Raw genomic sequence first — 22,252 nt, forward strand, 5'->3', positions numbered from 1 at the left:
AGCTTACTTAATAAGTTACAACTGCAATAAAAATGCCAGCCGAACTTTTTTATTTTTTGGAGGAATTCAACCAAAGGAAAAAAATCCTTCTAGAATTAAGTGGAGGAATAGAGGTCCACAAATAAGCAGGTCAATTCTGAAAATGAAATGCAAAGAGGCACTTCCTTCCTGCCGTGAGGACAGGCCACAACTCCAGTCCGTAAGCGGGCAGGGAGCAGCGGCTGGGAACACGCAGCGATGAGGAGGGCAGGACCGTGACCAAGACGCTGCTGGGAAAACTCGCTCACCGCAGGAAGAAAAGGCAATCTGGACACTTGCCTCATGTTATAAACAAAGGCAATCAAACACCTAAATGTGAAAGCTATAACTGTAGAGCTGATAAAAGAAAAGAACTGTGGGAGAATATCTCTGTGACCTTGAGGTGGAAAAAAATTATAAACCAAACCCTTGAAAAAAAGACCACAAAAAGCACAAAACATAAGGTAACAACAACAGAAACAAAGAGATGGATTCAACCTCATCAAAGTGAATGGTTTCAGTTGGGTGGGGGAACAGCAGAAAGCTGACAGGGTGACAGGCCACCAAACGACAAGAGTCACTGATCTAGAATCTGGAGGTTCTCCTACAAACAAGCAAGGAAAAGACAAGAACACCAACAGAAAACCAATGAAGTATGAAGAGTTTTCTGAAGGGGAAAACAGAATGGCCAAGATGGCCACAAAGGATGGTCAGGGATCCAGCCAGCAAAGCGGGACAGGCCTGCGGCTGCTCTGTGCTCCAGCAGGTGCCCAGGCACCTGGTGAGGGGCACCAGCCACACCCTCCCGAGTCAGAGGAGCAAACAGGAGATCTACAGCCCAGACCGCTTTACGTAAATGTTACAAACACCTACAAAAGAACTCTACGTATTTTTCACAGACACTTGTCAAAGGACAGATTCCAGACTCATTACACTTGCATGGGTGCTTCTGGAAGAGGGACGGGAATGAGACAGGCACCAGGAATAAATGGGGAGGATAAAGCAAAACAAGGAAGCAGTCCCATACAGACTGAGGACGGCCACAGAAGGACAGCACCCCACGCCCAGCCCAGCTCTTTACTCCTGTAATTCTCCTGTTAATTCTCACAGGCACCCCAGAACTGCTGCTATGGGCTCCGTGAGTCGGCAAACCCTCCTGGAGCCGGGACACACGCTCCGTGCAGAGGCCCAGTAGCCCAGCAGCCTGTGCAGGCCTTGGCGAGGCTGTGGGGACAGACAGGAGGACCCCAGCATTGGCAGGCACTGTGCCGGCAGGCCCAGGACCTCACCAGGGACAGAGAACCGGGTGGAGAGGCCCCACGTTTTCAGTCCTTGGCCTCTGCTGCTTGCGCGGGTGAGGGCTCAGGCTGGGCCCAGAGATATCACAGAGGGGCCCCAGCCAGAGGGCCAAGGTCAGTCCAGCAGAGGGCAGGAGCGAAGCAGGCGCCTGGGTGGGAAGGCCAGGCCTGTGGAGAGGACAGTGCCAGGCCAGCTGGGCACCGGCCCCACCAGCCAGGCCTTAGCTCTGGTCGCCCTCCCCTGAGTCTCCTGGGGACTGAAGATGCAGAGCCTGGTCTAGATCTGACTCAGAAATGGGACCTGGGTTCGGACCGCCCTTCCCCACGTGGGCCTGGGTCTCATCCCCTGGATTCCAACTGGGGGCAGAGAGAAGTTGGGGTGAGGCCTCACACAAGTCTAGGAGGGCCCACCTCCACACCAGCATCAGGGGCCAGAAGGAGCCCCTCTGAGCTCCGTCTCCCCTGCCCGTCACAGTGAGGATTAGGGACGAGGACGGAACACCATCAAGGGGGACGGCAGCCCACGGGGGAAGCGGGGCAGGCAGTGCGTGCTCCAGGCCCAGGACTGCACGCCCAGACTCGGGGGAGCACTGGCGGGGAGCCCACTCCTCCAGAGCAGCTCAGGAGGAGCCAGAGGCCCGAAAGCTGGGAGCCAAGAGGGACAAGGCCCAGGGGAGAAGCCAGCCCAGGCAGGCAGCGCACAGAGAGCAGAGCAAGCGAATTCGCCCTGCACCAAGGTGAGCGCCAGGGCAAGGGCCCTCGGAACTACCGGCGGCGCCAACACTGTCCGCACCGCAGTTAGGACGGTTAGCAGTGCACTGAGGCATAAATGAGTCCTCAATAAAATGTCACTTCAACTTAAAAAATGGGGAGAGGATAATGTTTGAGACAACGGGGGATGCTTTTTCAGAAATTTTCAATTTGTATTTAATGAGCATTTCTTGGTTTGGGGGTTGAAAAAATATACACCCTGAAAAAGAAAACAGTGGACTACCTCCTAGGCTCCAAGGCAGGATGGGATGGGCAAGGCCGAAGCAGGTCAGAGGCCAAGGCCCCAGGAGGAGCAGATGGGGCGGGGGCTGCCCTGCTGCCCACTGGACTCATGGGTCCCATCCCCAGGCTGCCTGCAGGAAAAGCAAGTTTCCCAAATATGGTCTGCAGCCTGCTCAGGGAATCACACCCCGTCAGGGGGGCGGGACACCCAACCCACCCTCCCCCAATGACCCCAGAACACAAGAGCCACCCCGCTGGGTCCCCTCAGCCCCTGCCCTGATGACCACAGGAAGTGCCAGCAGAGTGAGTCACAGGAAAATTCCCCTCCAGCCCAGTCAAAGGGGGTGGGGTGCAGACAGAGGGGAATGCCCCTCAGAGGCCCCTCACCTCTTAGAGGAGGGCAGCCCAGGGAAGGCTGGCAGAGGGGCTTCGGCCAGGCCCTGCTGGGCAGGGCTGGGCTCTCAGGGAGGCTGGAGAGCTCTGCCAAGGGCAAGGTCCAGCGGGAGGGGGAAGGGGGAGGAGGGAGGGTCCCCTGGACCCAGGAGAGCTGCCCAGGGAGCTACCGGGGCCTCCTGCACCCAGGGTGGCCCGCTCTCACCTCCTGGGCATGAGCTCGATGAGCAGTCAAGGCCAATTCCGACTGCAACTGTATAGTCCGGGGCGGCCGGAGCCAGGCTGGGAAGCACCTCTCAGGGTGGGCACGTGGCACCAGGCGCCTGGCACCAGGAGCTCCTCTGCCTGCGTCAGCTGGTGCCCCCCTCCCCCCGCCGAGCCCCAGAGGCAGGCTCTCCGCAGTCCTGGGCACTGCTGGCGCCGCAGCGCTCCAGCTGGCCAAGCACCCGCCCCTTTGGGCCCCTAAGCCTCTCCAGCTGCTCCTGACACACTCCTCCACCTCCCTCCAGGGCAGAGCAGCAGCTGAGACCAGACCTAGGCCTGGCTCTCCCTCCCACTGCTGGGGACCTTGGGCAAGTCCCTTAGCCTCTCTGAGCACCCAGACCCCTTGTGTTAAGGTGACAATCCTGGTTTCATAGGGAAGTTCTTTTGTGTAATAAAAGATTCACCTGGCATCTGCCCTCTGCCAGGTGCTGGGCCAGACCCTGCAAGACGGTGCAAGCCTAGGTCGACCAGGCCCTTGTCTGCACGGGGCTTGCATCCAAGCAGGGCAGGCAGACACAAAACGATTTGCCAGGACAAGGGGAAATGTGGCATGTGCAACAGGGCCACTACACATAGGATGGTCAGAGGTGGCCTCCCCCAAGGAGGACATTTCAGGTGACTCATGAAGAACGAAAACTAGGCGACCATGAACCAGCCAGGGAAGGGCACGTGGGCAGAGGGCAGGCATGAGCCAAGACACCGAAATAGGGAAAAGCTGGAGGGGAGACAGGATTGTGGCCCTGGACTGGCAGGCAGGCTGGGGCCAGTCACACTGCAGGATGCCTTGGGATGCTGCAGGGAGAGCTCAGTCAATGCCCTCCAAATGGTGGCATCCCATGGCAGAATAAGGCAAAACCCACACCACCTGAGCATTCCTGCTCTGGACACGCTCCCCAGGACCCAGTGCCTTGTCCCAGCTTGGAAGAGGGGGGCCAGTCTACCCAGAACCTGGCTTTCCACCAGCCTTCCTCACTGTTGGGCCAATCAAGTGCCTCCCCCAAGCTCACAAGAGGACACAGCTGTGACCTCTGGGAGGGGCACACCACCAGGGCACCATCACAGTCCAGGCCAACTCTGCCAGCCAGCTGGGCCCAAGGCACCACGGAGACTGCTGCTGACTCGCCCGAGTCTCTGGCCACCTCATCCGCGACCCTAGGAAACCTCTCGCTGTGTCCTACTCCTCCTTCAGGACGTGACTTAGGTGTCACACGTCCCCCACCCAGGAAAGCTCCCACGCCCCTCCCCGGGCACCCACACCTCACTGCCCTCACCTCGAAGTGCTGATCAACACCTCTGTTACTGCCCACTTCGTGCCCCCAACCCGGGCGCCCAGAATGGGAGGGGCCTGTCTGCTTCAGCATGGAACGCCCCTCCACCGCACATGCACGCCAGGCCTGGCCCAGAGCAGGGCTGAGCATGGGGCTGCTGGACGGGCGGGTTCAGGCAAAAGCCCCCCTTGCAGAAGGTGGTGCCCTGCCCTCCCTGGGAGCCACGCGGCCACGCCTGAGAAAGCCAGGAAGGCCCTTTGGGGCTCACTCACCCCAGAGGGAGGGGACAGAGGAGAGCCCCCTGCCCGATGCCAACACTGCCCAGGCAGTGGCCTGCCAGTTGGGCCCGCCCAGAACAACACCCTGGTTGTTGAACAAGGGAGCTGAAAGGGCTGCCCCACCGGCCCTGCCTGGTCTGAGAATGGCCCTCATTGTGTGTGCCAGACCCACCCGGGCCCGCAGACACGGAGCAGCTGGGCCTTGGCCGCCAACGGGCACGTGTCAGCGGCCATCTGACGGGCTTTACCTCGGCCTGCTGCCCCGGAGAGCCCTGAATGTGCTCTGGGTATCCCCAAACCCCGATTCTGGGGGACGGTGCTACCTGGTGGTGGGGAGACTGACAGGTTCACAGTTATGACAATAATGCCGGCAGTGAGAGGCAGGGCTCTTTGGCGTACCTCAATTATCTCTTTCAACCCTGTGAGACACTGTGATTGCCTCCACCTACGGATGGAGAAACTGAGGTGCACAACAGTCACTTGACTCGCCAGGGTCATGGTCAGGAAGTGGCAGAGGCAGATCTGGGCTGTATGACAGAGTGCAGCTGGGTGGCTCCCGGGGTACTGCTTAGGTCCATGGAAGCCACGAGCGGAAATTTCACAGGGCTTTTCCATCCCTCCCTGCCCCCCACCCCGACACACACCCCAGCCCCAGGCACAGAGCCCCCCCCACAGCAGTCACTAGGGAAAACTCTAGTTCTCTTCGTACAAAGAACCATCTCAAACCTGGGCCAAGTTTATTTCTGGGGTATTCTGGTTGCTTGTCCCAAGGAGCCCCCGTGACCACTGGATACAGGCCCAACGTACGTGTGCCCAAGTGGCGGTCTACACCCACAACCACTGCTCACTTGTGCCCTGGGAATCCCGCCGGAGGGGCAGCGGCTACGGGCCCACTGGCCAGGGTCCTGACAATCCTCTGCTCCGCCTCCCGGCTGCAATGGGGCTGGGAGGGCAGTGCCTCTTCCCTTCCCAGACGGCCCCACACCCTCATCCTGGGCGGAACTCCGCAACAGCCGGCCTTGGCATCACCCTCCCCTTAGTTCTCCCAGGACAACTGAGTGACCAGGGTCACTGGGCTCAAGTCCTCAGTGCTCAGCGTGACAAGCGTGGATGAGCCCCCCATTCCAGAGCCACCCCAAGAGGACAAGGGGAGCATGGCTCCTTCCCTGCCTGCCTTGGCAGTGCCTGAGGCTCAGAGGACAGAGAAGGGGCCGTGTGTGGGTCCTCAGCCCCATGCCTGACCCTCAGCACCCAGAGGACAGGTCTACAGAACAAAGGACTAAAAACCCACCTGTGGGTGGCCACCGCCAGCAGCCCCCTCAGACAATCAGGAGCCCCGAGCTGGCCTTGGCTACAGTGGCAAAAGCAGATGTCTTTGTGCCCAGCTCTTGGGTCGAAGCAGGCCCCTGGCCCCACTCCTGCCAGGGCATACCAGGCACTGTCCCAGTGAGGCTGGGCAGAGGAAGAGAGGTGTCATGGGGAGGGCCCTCCTACTGCAGGACAGGGCATCTGCAGCCCCCAGCACACCTCGGATGGTGGGAACAGGTGGGCCTGGGGCCAGGGCACCAAGGAGCCCATGTGGGTGGCACGAGAGCGGAGCCCTCCGCCCTCCAGCCCACCCCAACTTCTGACAGCTTGGGAGTGGTCCTCAACCAATTAGAACCCTCACCACTGCCACCCAGCCCAGGGAACCGACCCAGGCTGGCAGACCCCAGACATGTTTGAGTAGACCGGCTTGTTCAGTCTTGGGATTTGGTCTCTCAGCAGAGGGCCCAGCATGAGGTTGACCTTCGCTTCAGGGACAGCACCAGGCCCTGGTGACCCACCGTGGCCAGCCCCAGATATGCCACTGGAGGGGCTAGAGGCAGAAGCCCGGGTGGGACAGCAGGGACTTCACTCCTTACGAAGCCTTAGTTTCCCCACCTGGACATCTAAAGCCTCCTCAGCTCTGCCCCTCTCCAGCCCTAAATGATAACTTTCAGCAGCCCTTAGAGCAGCACCATCTGCTTCCGCAGGGATGGAGGACACACCGGCACAAAAAGCAGGGTTCTCCAGCCCAGAAAAAAGTACCAAGCCCCTGACTTCAGGATGCGCAATGGAAATAGGGGACTGAGACGGGGCCCTGCCCCTCCACCCTCTGAGCTCCTTCCACGGCAGGCTGGTACTCTGCCCCACTCCTCACTCAGAGGTGGGAGGAAGTTAGCACAACGAGACGGAGATTGGAGTCAGGGCCTCTCCCCAGTGCTAGAGGGCCCAGCCTGCTCCCTGGAGGGAGGCCACTCTGTAGCCCCTTATTTGGGGGCCTTAAGGATCCAGAGGAGGAGGAATCTGGCCAGTGTCTCTGCTGGAGAACGACCCTGTCCCGCCCTACCCTACACCCTGTCCTCCAAGCATGATGCTAACACTGCTCCTCCCCCTTGCACCTGCTGGCTGGTTCTGGCTGCCCCAACTGGCTGTGGGCTCCTGGGGGATGGTGGAGGGAGTTCTCCAGGCCTGAGAGACAAAGGGTGGTGGGATCTCCTAAAAGAATAATGGAGGCCAGGAGGGGGCTACTAAGGAGCCAGAGAGACCCCACCAAGTTGGCAGCCCCAGTAGAGCATAGCAGCACCCCAAGGGCCAGAGCACCCCCAATCCCAGAGCAGGGGGAGCACATGGCTAGAGCATGGGGCCATACCAGGAGACTGTGTTCTGGATACGGTTCTGTGAGGACAAGTAACTGCCCCTCTCTGTGCCTCAGTCTCCCCATTGGTACCATCTGTATGACTCACGGGGAGAGCAGGTGTCTTAGGGGCCCTTCCTGATTAGGAAGGGTTCCCTAGTGGCACTGCCCTTACTTCAATCCCTTGCCCAAGCCTGGGGAGATGATGCCAGCCCACAACGCTAACGCCTCTGTTCAGCACAAGCGTAAAAGTCACCGGGAGCTGAGGGTGACTGCCCTGGCAGAAGCTGGGGCTGCCCTGCCCTGCCTCCACCCAGCACCTACAGGACTCTTTCCTTGCCCATGGCAAGCGGGTGGCGGGTGCTAGTGCCAGGAGAGCTTGCCGGCAGGTCCTCCCAGACCTCCCTTCCTGCCAGTCTCCACCTGCACCTGGGCCCTTCTCCTGCTTTTCTAAGCCTGTTAGCCCTGCCATCCCTCCACTCCCACCATCAGCTCTCCACCCTGGAAAGGAAAGAGTCATGGGTGGGGGGCGTGTCCCCCAGCCCGGGGGGATGAGGAACATCTCCCGGCCTGGCTGAAATCTGCACAGCAAACCCAGAGAGTACCTCCCAGCTTAGACTCTTCCTGATGCTAAGAGTGCCAAGGAAATAGACTCCCTGTTCTCAAGACCAGTTAGGGAGCCACTGCTCCTACTAAGGGATGGGAGACCCCAACATCTCTCCAGACTCTAACCCCCTCACATCCCCTGACCACGCCCGGCCCTCAGCAAATCTCAGCTTCCCCGAATCCTTCAACACCGCCCTGGGCTCTGCAGCAGCAATGAGGGGCTGGGCGCCCGGGCTGCGGCCACCCGAGCAGCAGCCCCGCCCCTCCCAGCTCCCACGCTCTACCCGCGGAGGCTAGGACCCCGGGATCGCGGCGTGGCCCTGGACTCCCCTGCCAAGACCCGGCTCCTACAACCGTTTTTGCAACCACGGTAGGTAATAACCGAGAAGCTCCCGCCCTGGGTCCCGGAATCCAGCGCGGGCGGGCCGGGGATTAATTATTAACTTCTCCGTGGACACCCGCGCTTGCTCACCCAGCCCTCAACCCCTAACCTGGGGGCATGGGCAGCCCTCACTCCAAAACACACGGACCGCCACCCTGCTTCTTGGAACTTCACGCCCCTGGAAATTCATGGTCCAAGGGACCTCGGACCGCTCCTCGTAGCGATGAAAGTGAGGCTCGGAGACAGGGCTCACAGGCCCAAGGTCACCCAGCAGGCAGCGGCCGGCAGGGGGAGAGCGGGCCTCCGGCCAGCAACTTTCCCGGATCCAGGAACTCTCCTACCGGCCCGCGGCCCCCGAGTCCGGTCCTTCCAGCCGCCCCCGGGGCGCGCAAGCTCTGGGATCCTCCGCAGTCCTGGCCTCCGGGAGCCCCTGCCAGGGCAGAAGGGGGGTTTTCCAGGACCTCGGACCCCGGCCCGGTCACGCCCCCGCGGAGGCTCCAGCGGCCCGTAGTTCCCAGGACCCGCAGGTCCGGCAGGAAATGCCACTCAGTTAACTCTTTCCCGCCTGGGACCGCCCCGGGCGCGGGTAGAGCTGGGTCGCCTCCAAGCCGGTACGCGGACCTCGGCCGACGCTCCCTGGCGCGCGGACCCCGCCCAGGCCACTGCGAGTGGACTCCGGCCGCACTGGCCGCGCTGACCGCACTCACCAGGTAGTTCATCGTGTCGGGTCGGCCTGGGGCCCCGGCTCCCCGCAGGGCGCACAGAGAACTGCCCGCGCCGCGCGCTCTCGGATTCCCGAGAGCCCCGAAGCCGCCCGGGTCCTGGTCCGGCCGCCTCAGCCACCTCGCCGGCCCCTGCCGCCGCCGCCGCCGCCGCCGTCGCCGTACAGAGCCGGTCCCATCTCGCCCCGCCCGCCACCGCCGCCGAGGCCGGCGGGCCCAGCCCGGCTCCCGGCATGCCCGGCCGCGCGCGCCCATTGGCCGCTCGGGCTCCCCATGCAAATGAGCCGCTGGCTCGGGGGCGCGGGTGGCTGCGGGAGCGCGCGGGAGCGCGCGGGCACGCGCCGCCCAGTGGGACCGTCCCCCACCCCGCACCCTTGCACCCGCGCTAAGCTCCAAGCGCCTGCCGGATACGCGGGATATCGCCTTTTCTCCGCACACCCGTCCCTGCCCTCCACCATGGGCGAGAACGCGACCCTCCTCAAAGGCCTAAGCCTTCTTCTGGGAAGACTGCCGGGATTGCCCTCCTCTCCCGTGGCCGTTGCAGCCCCGGAGGCACCAGCTTCAAGTCTGCCTTCCCCGCCCACCAACCTGGGGCATTTCACGCGTGTCCATCCGGCAGTCCGAGTCAGATCTGCATCTAGAGGGGCATGGCCCAGCTGGCAGAAAACTAATAATACGACCACCGCACCGACTCTGGTCAGGCCTTCGGTGTAAGAGCCCCAGGATATGAAGACACAGCAGGGAAGCTGGGGACTACGGCTGTCCCTGTAATCTAGAGAGAGGGCTGTCCCTGTAATCTAGGGAGAGTAGAACCGGAGCGCATCATGTTCCACCAGCCGTGCGCGGGAGGCTCCAGTGCACCCAGGGACGAGAAGCTTGCGATCTCCCACCTTCTCCTCTGAATTGAATTCAGTCTCCTCGAAGTGTCCCCCACTGTCTCGGTGCTGCTCTAGGAGATGTGCCCCTACCCCAATCCCTCAGTCAGCGCTGTCCAGGGCTAACCCCTGTGCCCCAACGACTCCTGTTTCAGCAACAGGGGGTGGGAGGGATGCTGATGAGAATGAGGGGGAGGGAAGAAGCACGACAGAGAAACTGAGTGGAGGGCGCCTTGGTTCTCCTGAGCTCCCCCTCCCTAGGGGGCAAGTTGATGACTGTCACCCTACGTAGCCAGCCAGAGTCCCTGAGTACAGTCCAGGGTTGCACAGTGGTCTGCAGAGATCTAGGATGGGGCCTCTCCAGAACTAGACTGTCCCATTTGCTGAGTGTGTGGACACCATCAGGCAGCTCGAAATTCCCGGGAAGCAGTGGGGCACACCGTGCAGAGAACCCTCAGGCACGGCCTATAAAATACATACAAGCCCACGGTGCACCGACAGGTGCCCCTCCACCTGACACCCAGGGCTGGCCGACTCAGCCTCTCGCCAGGTGTGCTACCTTGGCCAGGCCCTCTCCCATCTGTAAAAGGAAGGAGCTGGGCTAGGGCACCCCAAGTCTGGCTGGTCACAGGTCCCCTGGAGAGCTTGTTAAAAAACAGATTCCTGTTTTTTAGGAATCCCCTCCTAAAAAACCCCTCCCACAAGTCCCCTCCTCCAGAAATCCCGGGTGTGGGGGGAATCTGGACATCTGCGTTTCCCCCAAAGTTTCTCGGGGAACCACTGGACAGAACTCCCAGCATAGGGTGTGGGTAAGGAGCAATGGGATTTGGACTCAGTGTGACCCAGAGTCCTCAAGAAGCAATGGGACAACTAGTTGCTACCCTCTGCCCTCCTCAAGACTGGACCTCCTGTAACCTTCAAAACAGCCCAGTTCTCCCACAGAAGAGCCAGCTCTCAGGGGAACACTACCTAGGGTATCCTCTCCTGCTTGTTCCCAAAGCTGTGCCCCAAAGTCAGAAAGGAAACTGTGGGCTCAGCCCCTCCGAAACCCTGCCCCTGCCCCTGCCCTCAGCCTGGCTGGCATTCCAGGTTCCAAGGAATCAGATCAGAACCAGCTGGGCTGTGTGTGAACATCTGTCCATGCTGGGAGCTGGAGGGAGTCCCTAGGTTTTCCCCGGGTCTCCACTCCGGTGGGGAGTCGGGTGGGGACCAGGCTTCACAGCCAGACAGCAGGAGGTCTCTGCAGGGATGGGCAGGGACACAAAAGGGCTGGCCTTACTCTGTCCTAGCTGGCCTTGGGAGACAGGAGGAGGCTGCCTGGGAGGAGGAGGACGGGAGACTCTCCCTCTCTGAGGCTGGATTAAAGCAGTGCTGGGGGCGGGGTTGCTCCTGTGGGCGGGCAGGCGGGGGAGGAGAACCCAGCTCTGGTCCAGGCATTTCAAAAATTTGCTCCTTTTCCACTTAAACTCCCCGCCCCCCCCCCCCCACCCAAGACTGTGCCTCCCAGAATGGCATTTCCGCTTTGGAATCAAGGCCCCAGGATCTGTGCCCCAATGTGCTGCAAGGGGAGTAGCTGGCGGGGGAGAGGAATGCCCCCTCCCAGGCCTGCCAAGGGGGAGTGGGGGAGGGGCACCCACTGGGCAGGCTCTGGCTGGGGAGTATGGGGGAGCAGACCCTCCCGGGCCGACTGCCAAGTGACACAGCCCCCAGGACAGCATCCAGGCTGGCCCTGGGCCAAGGTCTCTATGACCACGTGCTCATTTCATGCCCGCAGTGATCCTGCAAAACAGGCTTCACGATTAGCCCCGTCTTCCAGAGGAAGAGGTTGAGACCCAGTTTACTGCCCCTTGCCCCATCCCACAGACTTCAGCCACAGAAGGGAAAGAACTGGTGGCCACAGAAGGGACGGTGGGGATCCTAGAGTGCAGTCCGCCCTGACTCCCCTGCGGCAGGCAACTTCAGGACAGGGCAGAGAGGGAATCAAGGGGCAGGGACACGCAGGAAAGCCAAGGACCCTGCCGCACTCAGAGACCCCAAAGGACAGGCATTTGAGACCCAAGCACCACCCTCAAACACAACTGAGTTCAGAACTGGGGCCCAGGGACTTCCCTGCTGGTCCAGTGGTTAAGACTCACAAAGGGACGTTGGTTCTCGTCTGTCCATTAAAGTGTCCCCTGGGGTGAGGGCTGCTGCTGATCCTACATCCTAAGTGGGGAGACCCGGCTCCGGCTCTCTGGGCTTTTGGGGTCTTATTCTCTAGGTCAGAGCCACAGCACAAAGAACTATTCTTGCTTTAGCCCCAACAATGTCTGTGGCAGCATTTATAACAGCAAACAAAGAGGGGGCATAACCTAAATGCCCAACTACAGGGGACTGGTTGGGCAACCAGAGCCTCTCAATGGAAGATTGTGCAGCTCTTAAGATGGCCACTTGCAAAGACTAAAATCATGCAAGAAAATGCTGATGACAAGTGAAAAGAGTGGGCTAAAATGGCTGGCACAGTGTGACTCAGACAGCCCCCTTCCCCTCCTAAAGCCTTGGTTTTCCCAGCAGCACAGAGGGTGGCTGGATGGGTCAGCTGATGGCCGGCTCTGGGAGCGGCAGCAGGAAAGGGCTTCCTGAGGCCGGAGGTGAGTGCTGCCAGCCCCAGGCACAGGAAGAAATGATGTATCTGTAGGGCTACGGGTGTTGACGCCTTGCCCCTGGGCTGGCCACGCACACTGGCAAGCTCAAAGCCAGCCTGCAAGCCGGAGCCAGCCCTGCCTGGGCAAGGGTGGAGGGACCCCTGTGGATGGCCTGGAGAAGAGGCCAGCCCGCTGCATCAAGAACCACTGTCACACAGGCTGGACACCCCACACACCCCGTGTCACTCAGTCCTCACTGCCCTCCTGGGGACCAGGACAGAACTACCACCACCCAGAGGCTCAGAGAGGGGCAGTGCCTTGCCCAGGTCACACCTCCAGGAAGCGACAAAGCTACAAACTAAAAATGTAACCGTACCTGGCTACCCAGGGGTGTGCCCACAGAACAGCACCCTGGGTGATCTCAGACAGAGCAGAGCCTGCACGCTTAGGGTGGGTGTCGGAGCCATAAAGAGCTCTCCCATCCTCCCCTGCTCTCCAAGGGTGGAGTAACCATGGGGCAGTCCGTTTGTCACTGCAGTGGTGACTCGGACTGTGGGGGGGTGGGCTCTAGTCCCCAGCCTTCGAGTCCCTTTAGCATCGTCCCAGGCCAGTCCCCAGACACCGGTGTACAGGGGCAGGACCAGGACCAAAGGTGTGGGGACAGAGCCTAAGGGTGACGGAGGGGGGTAGATGGGCCTGGATCCCAGCAAACCCAGTGCCCCCCTCCCTCCCACAGCTCCCTCCCCTCCCACTCCAGCTCTTTCAAGGACTGGGAACTGGAAGGAGCGACACAGTCTCCTGATTCTTTTAACTGCTTTTCTAATTTGGAAATTAAACAGCAGCAGAGGCACCTGCGGGGAGGTGCCTGCTTCATCGAGTGAGCGAGCGACTCTGCTCACAAGGCTGGGACACTTCCCAGGGGCTCTTTGCCCCAGCCCAGGGTGCTGACCCCGTGGCCTGAGTCCTCCCTTCTCTTCGAAGCCCCCTCCCCATGTGCCTCAGAGAAGCAAAAACCAGGCCCCACGTGTGCATAATGAGAAGGCTGCCCTCCCTGATGGCACTGGGACACCACTCCCTGGGGCCTCACCCTGCCGCAGCCAGGGAGGACACGGGGGTGGGGGAAGGAAGGGCTGGGGACAAGACCCTGTCCTCAGAGAGAAAGCTTAGCCGCTGGAGGCCCAGCTCAGGCTGACAGCCTGGGTGGGCAGGGCCCGGGGTGTGGTCAAGAAGCAGTCCCAGCCCTCCGTCTGCGCCTGCCTCTCCCCATGGCAGCCAGCTCCAGCATATCAGGGCAGGGAGAGGGGGCGACTTACATGCCTTCTGCTGCCCCCCGAGCCTGCTTCCATAGCAGCACAGGTGCCCACACCCACAGAGACCCCCAGAGGGGCAGCAGTGTTGGCCAGACATCAGCTGGGGTCAGGGGGCCAGTGGAGTCACAGGAGGGACCCTGGGAGCTCTGGGGGCAGTGGGGTGGGAGTTCAGGAAGGCGTGGACACAAAGAGAACACAGCTACAGCAGCCACCGAGGAAGTGTGGCTTTTTCTCCCTCCTTGAACCGCACTAGGGGCCTCCCACCTGAGCCTGCTCCAACCAACAGAGAAAGGCTCCATGTGCCCCAGGAGACCCAGGCCCAACCCTCACCCAGGTGTAGCCTACAAGGACAGGAGTAGAGCCCATTAAAGATTCCACCTGGCATGGGACCTCAGTGGTCACTGCATCTTTCAGAGCCTTGGTTAGTGCGTCTGTTAAATGTAACCACCGCCAGGAGCCCTGCCCATCACCAGGCCATGAGATAGCAGGCACGTGCAGGCGCAGTGCACAGCGGCACCCTGGTGTCAGCGGCACACTCACGTACCTCCCCATCACACACCAGCCCTGCCCTGCCAAGCACACTCCCTTGGGCCCACAGCTCATGCACAAGTGCACTCCAGTAAGCCCTCCCTGTCCTCCCAGCCGCTGCTCAAGTGCCCTGAGCTTCCCTAGCCCCTGAACCACACGAGGAACAAAACCTCAACCTCGTCTGAGATTCTGCAGCAAAAACCGTTCTGTGAGGCCCTGTTGCCCCCAGCTCCACCAGCCAACACTGAGAGGCGGGCAGGGTCTCCCCTCAGCCGGGGGAGTGGGGGGGAGTGGCTGGTTGTCGGGCCTATCACTACACGTACTACAGCACCCACTCCCTGCTGGGATACGGCTGCCAGGAAAACAAGTCCTGTCCTCAAGGAACTTACACTCCAGGGCGTGTGAGGGGGACAAACAGATAAACATGGGAACGCCTGTGGGAGAACCAAGCAGACAGCAGAGAGCAGACTGGTGGCAGGGGCTACTTTATACAAGGTGCCTGGGGGCTCCTCTCTGATGAGCAGATGTGTGAATCTTTTGCTAAGGTTCATTATGCAGAAAAAAATAACAGTAAATGTTTGTAAGAATAGCACAGGCATGCCAGTTCCCTCAGGGTGAAGAGCGGAGCACAGAGGTGTCACGGACGGACGCAGGGAGTAGCTCCCAAGCAACCCCTCCCTGCTCTTAGCTGCTTGAGTGCTGCGGTGTCCTGCAGGCTGCGGGCATCCAGAGTCAACTGGGAGCAGCCAGGAGTGTCTGCCTGCTGAGGTGTCTTGGCGGGCAGCCAGGGACAAAGCGGGGAGACCAGGAATCTGTCCCGACCAGGGAGGGTGGAGGGATAGGGTCAGCTCCCAAGACAGGCTCCATCCTCTCCTAGAAGCCTCTCCCCACTAGGACCTCTGGTGGGCACAGAGGCCTGGGAGAAACACAGGTGACCCAAAAACCTAAGATGCTTCACCTCATGGCCAACCTGGGAAGAGGGAATTCAAACCCTGGATACCTGGGGAGGGCTGTGAACAAGAAGGCATGTGGTCACACCACTCTGACAATCGTGCAACTTCGGGGAATCCAGGATTTGGGGGCACACACGACTCTCTGGGCATGCCTCAACGCACACATGATTGGATATCAGGTTTTATAAAATACTGAAATAGGGTATTACACCACCACTAACACTAGTATGTTCCAGTATTAAAAATACACAGCACAGAAAGACTAGAGACAGATATCCATCAGCAAGAGAATAGATAAGTAGATAAACTCATAGTCAAAAGTGGAACACTCAGCACAGCAACGAAAAGAGAACTACTGATACACACCATGTGGATGAAAATCTCAAAATCATTTTGCTGAATGAAAAAAGCCAGACCCCAAAGAGTATATACTATATGCTTCCACTTACATCAAGTTCAAGTTCAAGAACAGGCGAAACCATGCCATGATGAGAGAAATCAGAATGCTGGCCACCTTAGAAACTAACACAACATTGTAAATCAACTATGCGCCAATAAAACTTAATTAAAAAAAGATCACAGGATAGTCACAGTTTTTCCTTTTAAAAAAGAAAAAAGAATGTTGACCACCTTACAGGGGGTAGGGCACACTTGACTGTGAAGGGGGTACTTGTGAACTTTCTGAGATGATGGAGAGGTTCATTATCTTGATTTGATTGATGGTTACATGGGGTCTACATTAGTCAAAACTTATCCAACTGTATACTTAACATCTTTCAATTTCACTACATAGAAAATCTACCTCAGGGACTTCCCTGGTGGCGCAGTGGTTAAGAATCCGCCTGCCAGTGCTGGGGACACGGGTTCAATCCCTGGTCCGGAAAGATCCCACATGCCGCGGGGCAACCAAGCCCGTGCGCCACAACTACTGAGCCCGCGTGCCACAAATACTGAGCCTGCGTGCCCTAGAACCCGTGCTTCGCAACAAGAGAAGCCACCGCAATGAGAAGCCTGCGCACCGCAACGAAGAGTAACCCCCGCTCGCCACAAATAGAGAAAGCCCGCATGCAGCAATGAAGACCCAACACAGCCAAAAATAAATAAAATTAAAAAAAAAAAAAGAAAATCTACCTCAATAAGAGAGTCTCAACTGGTAAAAATAAAACAAAGCACAGAGGAAACAATACATAGCATTAGGAATACCAAAAAATAGGTACTGCAATCCTAAACCCACCGTGTTACCCTTTTTGCCCTGGCTGTCAGGGAGCTTCAAGTTAAATCTGCATGCCTACCTTCCCCATACAGTATATAGTTCTGGATCTTTTGATGATCCCAGACTGTTTTTGTCTTTCACTATAATCTGCTTCGGGGCTTCCCTGGTGGCGCAGTGGTTGAGAATCTGCCTGCCAATGCAGGGGACATGGGTTCGAGCCCTGGTCTGGGAAGATCCCACATGCCGCGGAGCAGCTGGGCCCGTGAGTCACAATTACTGAGCCTGCACGTCTGGAGCCTGTGCTCCGCAACAAGAGAGGCCGCGATAGTGAGAGGCCCGCGCACAGCGATGAAGAGTGGCCCCCGCTTGTCCCAACTAGAGAAAGCCCTCGCACAGAAACGAAGACCCAACACAGCCATAAATAAATAAAAATCCATGTTATAATCTGCTTCAACTCCTTACTGGAACTCAGCAGGGTTTAAATAATAAATTAAAATTACTAAAAAGTTCCCTCAGCCTCTAATTCCCGTGAGAGAAGGGATTAACTTTAGAGCCACAACTTGTGACCACCTCTCCTGGCAGAGCGGGCATGCATCGCCACCTCCAAGGCCCCCAACCTGTCCCCAGGTCTTTTTCTTTCTTTCTTTTTTGGCCGGGCTGAGCAGCATGCAGGATCTTACCCCGACCAGGGAGCAAACCCTGAGCCCCCTGCAGTGGGAGCGCAGAGTCCTAACCACTGGACTGCCAGGGAAGTCCCTCACCCAGGTCTTTTTCTTGAAGAGAGGGAGACAATGGCCCAGCAAACTGAAGAAAGCCAAAGAAACAATAGGGTTAGACTTGGATGCAATCAAAGCAAGCGGTTGTGATGAAGCCAAGTCAGAGGCTGGGGAGGCAAAGATGAGCACAGAGAGGGCAGGAGACGGGAGGGCAGGAGACGGGAGGGCAGGTGCAGCTCATGCCTCATGCCGGGGCATGGGAGGCGGGGGGTCACGAGGTGCCACCCTCACAACCTTGCAGCCCACGTGCCTCACCCACAAGCTTGAGCCCCCTCCCTTAAAGTGCCAGGACCCACCTCCGGCGTGCTCTCGTTCCCACCCAGGATCCTGCCTGTTCCATGCTGGCCAGGCTGCTGCTGACCACATCTGAAGTCAGGCTTGTACCCACCGATCCAATAGCTTCCAAAGCCGGCAACACTGCACCCACTCCTGGGGGCCCTCAGGGCAGGGCATCCAGCTGGCCTGAGGCACAGTGGACCAGATGGTGGCCCCACTGGAGGCCACTCTATCTGTGGGGTGAGGACAAGTACCTGTCCATCCAAGGCTCAAGAGGCAGGGGTCCCAAAGGCAGGCAGGGGCAGGGGAGGGGCCGGGGTCATTCCACTGCTAAGGCCCTGGCAGGAACCTACCATAAAGAGAAAGCTACTGGAGGCAGACTGGGCAGCACGGAACATTATGGGGGCAGGGAGCTGATCTCCCCTTCCCAAGCTGGTCGTGCCGGTGCCAGGAGTGGGTCTCGGCCACTGCACCAGTCAACAGTGGCAGGATAAAGATAATAACCTCAACAGCAGTAGCTGCTATGACTTAACTAGCCTCTTAGTAAAAGCTTTCTGCAAACCTCACCAAGTTCTCATAAAACCCCAAGAGCTCAGTGCTGTTAACATCCCCGTCATACAGAGGACACAGGCTCAGAGAGGTTCAGTAATTCGCTCAGACGAGCCGGCACCATTCATTCCGGAGCCCTTGCCCTCGACCCACCAGATATCCTCCCCACCCAGAATTAGCCTCTCTGGGAACCCACTCAGCCCCCAACAAGGCTTCCAGGACAGGGGCTGGGATGCAGGCTCTCTGCACAGGGACACAGACTCCTTTATGGCGGTGGGCTCCTCGGTGCTCCCAGGGCCACTTCCTTGGCAGGTGGCCAGGGTTGGCTGGAGAGAGAGGAACCAAGCAGGCCTGGGTCCTGCCCTGAGGAGCCTGACCGCAACCAGATAACCCCAGCGATAAATGCACTATCACAGATGGGAATCCTGGATGGCTTCCTGGCACGCTGCCCTCTGCCTGAGCGAGCAGGAGTGACGAGGTGAGCGAGGCAGCGGTTGAAGATCACTTCCTGCAGAGGGAGGGCCAGGCAGAGTCCAAGGCCAGCGGGAGGAGCGTGGCAGGAGGGGCGTGCCAGGTGCTTCGGAGACTGAACTGAGGACCTTGGACTTGGACACTGCCTCTTCCCACTGTCCTCTTTTGAGCCTGTTCTACCAGGCCCCAGCTGTCCACGGCCTGGCTGCCCAGGCCAGTGGTGAGCCCAGGGCAGAGCCTCCCAGCTCCCTGGCCAGCTCTCCAGTCACAGTGGTGGCTGGCACAGAGCCAGGCACAAAGGGCACCCTGGGACCGCTGGCAGAGGTTCAACCAGGTGCCACTCCTGCTCCGCTCATCTCCACTGACTGCTGCTGGGGCCCGCAGGGCTACAGCCGCCCTGCTGCACAGCCCCGGGCGAGCTGCCTGGCCGCCCAGAGGCCCAGCTGCCTCATGCCCAGCGGTGCCGAAGGGGTTACCCAAACGCATGCTCAGAAAGCCACAAGCAGAGGGTCGCTCTCTCGGCAGCCTTGGCCTCTGTGGATGGCTCAACAGGCCACAGCCCCTACAATTAGAGAGGCCACACTCACTTTCTGGCTTTGGATCCTGCCAGACTTGGTTCCCACCCTGGCTCCGTCTCTCAGTGGCCAGGCGACCCTGGCAAGACTACAGGTCCTCCCCGAGCCCAGCGCCTGGCACACAGAATGCACTCAACACACGTCAGCACTTAGCTCCTTGAAAGGACCCATTCCTCACTTAATAAAGGAGCAGAGGAGGGGCTGGAATGGCTGTGCCCATTTCCCAGACAGGAAACAAGAGGCAGGAACAGAGAGCAGGCAGCTTCTCTACAAGCTAGAAGCTGGCTTCCTGCCTGACAGTGCCGGGGGGCAGTGTCATTCCTAAATACGGATGATGCCAATGCCCACCAGGGGTCTGAAGGGGGTGGCACAGCCATCTTCCTTCCAAACGCTTCCTGCCTGCCCAGAGAGAAGAGACAGTGCTGGGCGCTGAAGAGCCATGCCCAAGAGGAAGGCAGAGGTCAGAGAGCAGCCAGGAAGTGCACCTCCAGGTGCCGTGTGAACTGTGCCCTCTGCTCTGGGCAGAGGAAGAAGCACGAAGCAGGGAGTCAGGAGGACCCCGTGTGCCTTCCCCTCTCTGGGCCCCAGACCCCATGTGGATCAAATGACAGAGTGAGACAAGCTGACCCCTGCAGGGTCCCCCAGCTCTAACACTCAGGAGGTCACTCCTGTCCCAACCTGGTTCGCCCCAACCTCTTCTCTCGCCGCCATCACCTCCCATCCCATTCTGAAGCGTTTTATAATTGCTGTGGGCCAAAGTGCCTGCGTCAGCCCCATCCAGAAAAAGACTGCCCAAATGAACGGGTATGCTTAAAACCCAAACGTGTCCGTGAGCACCACATGGGCGGTCACCATTCTGGGTTCACAAAGCAGGGCTAGAGCAGGAGGCTGGCCTCACCGCTCATCAGCACATGAAAGCAATTTTCTGAACATTTCATGGCTGCTCCCCAAATGAACTTCCTCTCCCAGTGCCACCAGTTCACACATTGCTCAAGGTCCCAGGAGAGAGCCAGGGTGATCTGACAGCCCAGCATGTAGGGGGCAGAGAGCGAGACCCCCCCCCACTCCCCTCTGCAGAATCTCCGAGGGCTGTGGCTGCGGATGGGAGGGTGGGAAGCGACGTGGAGCCGGCAATGGCGTGTAGAGACGGAGCAGAGCTGGACTGCAGGTCTCCACAGCAGGTGTCCACAGCAGTGCCTGTCTGTCCAAATCACACCCTGAGCCTGGCCCTCCCACCATCCCTCTCTTGTTACAGATGGGGCCACTGAGGCACAGAGCCCAGGAACGCTGCCCAAAGTGCTGTAAGGCAAGGGGTCTGGGTGCCATCCCAGACTCCAGATCCGCACCTCTGCTGTGATTGTGGAGGCCACACCAAATCAAGCGCAGATGTCCCAAACTTAGGACTGTCCAGCCTTTTATGTGGCCGGAGTCACATGCCCCGTTCACTACTGCCCTGGTGACTCAGGCCCTCAAGCAGGCTCAGGTGGCCCACCTCATCTCTCTGGTCAGTCCCCATAGGATCAGGGCAGGTCCCCCGATGCCCCGAGCCAGAAAAGACCCAGAGCTTTGCAGGAAAGCAGGGCAGGAGAAGGGCTTGGCAGGCATTTTCTGTCTTCTTTCTTTCTAAAGATGAGGCAATTAAGCTGTGAACCAGAACAGATGGGGGTGGGGACTTCACATCAGCACGGTCTGGAAGCCCTAATTTTTCTTCTGTAACTCTGCATTACTGCTTCTGGAGGCGGGCAGGAGCTGGAATCTTTAATTCCATAATAACAATGCTTTGCACTTACACAGCATCTCTCCTCCAGTAATCTCCATACACTCTATGGTGGGTAATTAAAAGTCCGCTTGCCCTGCCAGGAAGCCCCAACTGTCTGCTTCACCGTAAGGACGGGGTCCCCCAAGTGACAAGCAGTTCCAGAAACAGGCCAGGGGGACAGGCGCTCTGGGCCACTGCCCCTTCCTGTCAGAGGGAAAGCCTCTAATGCAGCAGACAAACAATGGCTGGAGGCCACAGCTTTCCAGCAGAAGGTGCCCCTTCCGGGAAGGAAGCAGGGTGTCAGCCCCCACCTCAGTCTGTGCATCTGTAAAGCGGGCTGCGGCCTGCGCCTGAGGCTTGGTGACCAGCAGTGGCCAGGATCACTTGCCACCCTGAGGAGGTGGGACTCAGATGCCTCCAGTTGCCGGCCGAAGTGTGGAGCCCTGGGGGTCTGCCCAAGCCTGCCTGCTGGGCTAGGAGGAGTGGGTGTCAGGTGAGAAGAGAAGCCCCCATGGCTAGGAGGGAAGAAAAGGCTGGGCCCTGAACCCTTGGGGGGTTCAGCCGCAGAGGTAAACTTCCCGGGAAAGTGAGTGCATCCGCCGGTTCTGGGGGGTAGGCGCAGATCCCCACCCCGACAAGCTGTCCCGGGGGAAGGGTGTCTCAGTCTCGGGAGAGGTACAGACCGGGCTCCGGGCCTGGCCATCCCGGTGAGGTCCCTGAACACAACAGGGCAGCTGTCCTAGGTGGTTTCCAGGGGGACTACGCAGACCCCGCCCGCTCACCCGGCCCAGCCATCCTGGAGGAGGGTTCCCGGGGAGCGGCAGAGACCTCTCCCCACTAGGCCTAGCCGTCCTGGTGGTGGAAGGATTCCTGGGGGACAGCACGACCCCAGCCCGACCCGGCTCTCCAGGGAGAGGACGGAAAGAAAGGCGGGGGCGGAGAGGCCGGCTTCGCGGAGACACCCCAGGCTGCTCCCATCCCCCGACGCAAGAAGGCCCAGGTGGGGCGACCCCCAGCCCGGATCCCCGGCGGCATTAGGCCTGCAGCGGGCGGCGCGAGGTCGCGGTCCCGGCCGGCGGTCAGTACTCACCGGCACGGACATCTTGGCCGCCGCTCCCGGGGCCCGGGCGGGCAGCAGCGCCGGCAGGCTGCGGGCGCCGGTCTGCCGCGCCGCTCAGAGCCCCCCGCGCGGGGTCCCGGCGCTCTCGGGGCTCCCGACGGGCTCCTGCGATCTCCCGGCGGCCGGACTGTCCAGCCGCTCCAGCCCACGCCGCGCATGCGCCGCCCCGTGCCGCCCCTCCCCCTCCCGTCTCCTCCGCCCGGGGCCGCGTTAAAGGCGAGGACCCCGGACCCCGGCATTTTTCTGTCGGCCCAACGCGGCGACGAGGCTCGGCCTCCACCCTTTACCCGTCCTTCAGCGGCTACCTCGAGTCGCACCATCTCCTGCGCGCCCGCCCGGTCT

The 22,252-nt window shown here is 59.8% G+C and overlaps 1 protein-coding gene across 3 annotated transcripts in view; it reads right to left on the reverse strand.

The window, feature by feature from the left end:
- BCAR1 (BCAR1 scaffold protein, Cas family member) overlaps positions 1–22,017 on the reverse strand; it is a 38,581-nt gene extending 16,564 nt beyond the window's left edge. Inside the window, exon 1 of one of the 3 annotated variants that reach the window (XM_059906168.1) lies at positions 21,881–22,017. In XM_059906168.1, the coding sequence (XP_059762151.1) occupies positions 21,881–21,892 (12 nt within the window). In that variant the 5' untranslated portion in view covers positions 21,893–22,017. Of the gene's footprint in view, positions 1–8,268; positions 8,365–8,866; positions 9,064–21,880 lie in introns of those variants that run through there. The other 2 variants (XM_059906166.1, XM_059906167.1) reach the window with 2 other exon arrangements.
- Between the last annotated feature and the right edge of the window lie 235 nt (positions 22,018–22,252).

The sequence above is a fragment of the Balaenoptera ricei genome, chromosome 19 (genome assembly GCF_028023285.1).
Source record: "Balaenoptera ricei isolate mBalRic1 chromosome 19, mBalRic1.hap2, whole genome shotgun sequence".
NCBI lineage: Eukaryota > Metazoa > Chordata > Mammalia > Artiodactyla > Balaenopteridae > Balaenoptera > Balaenoptera ricei.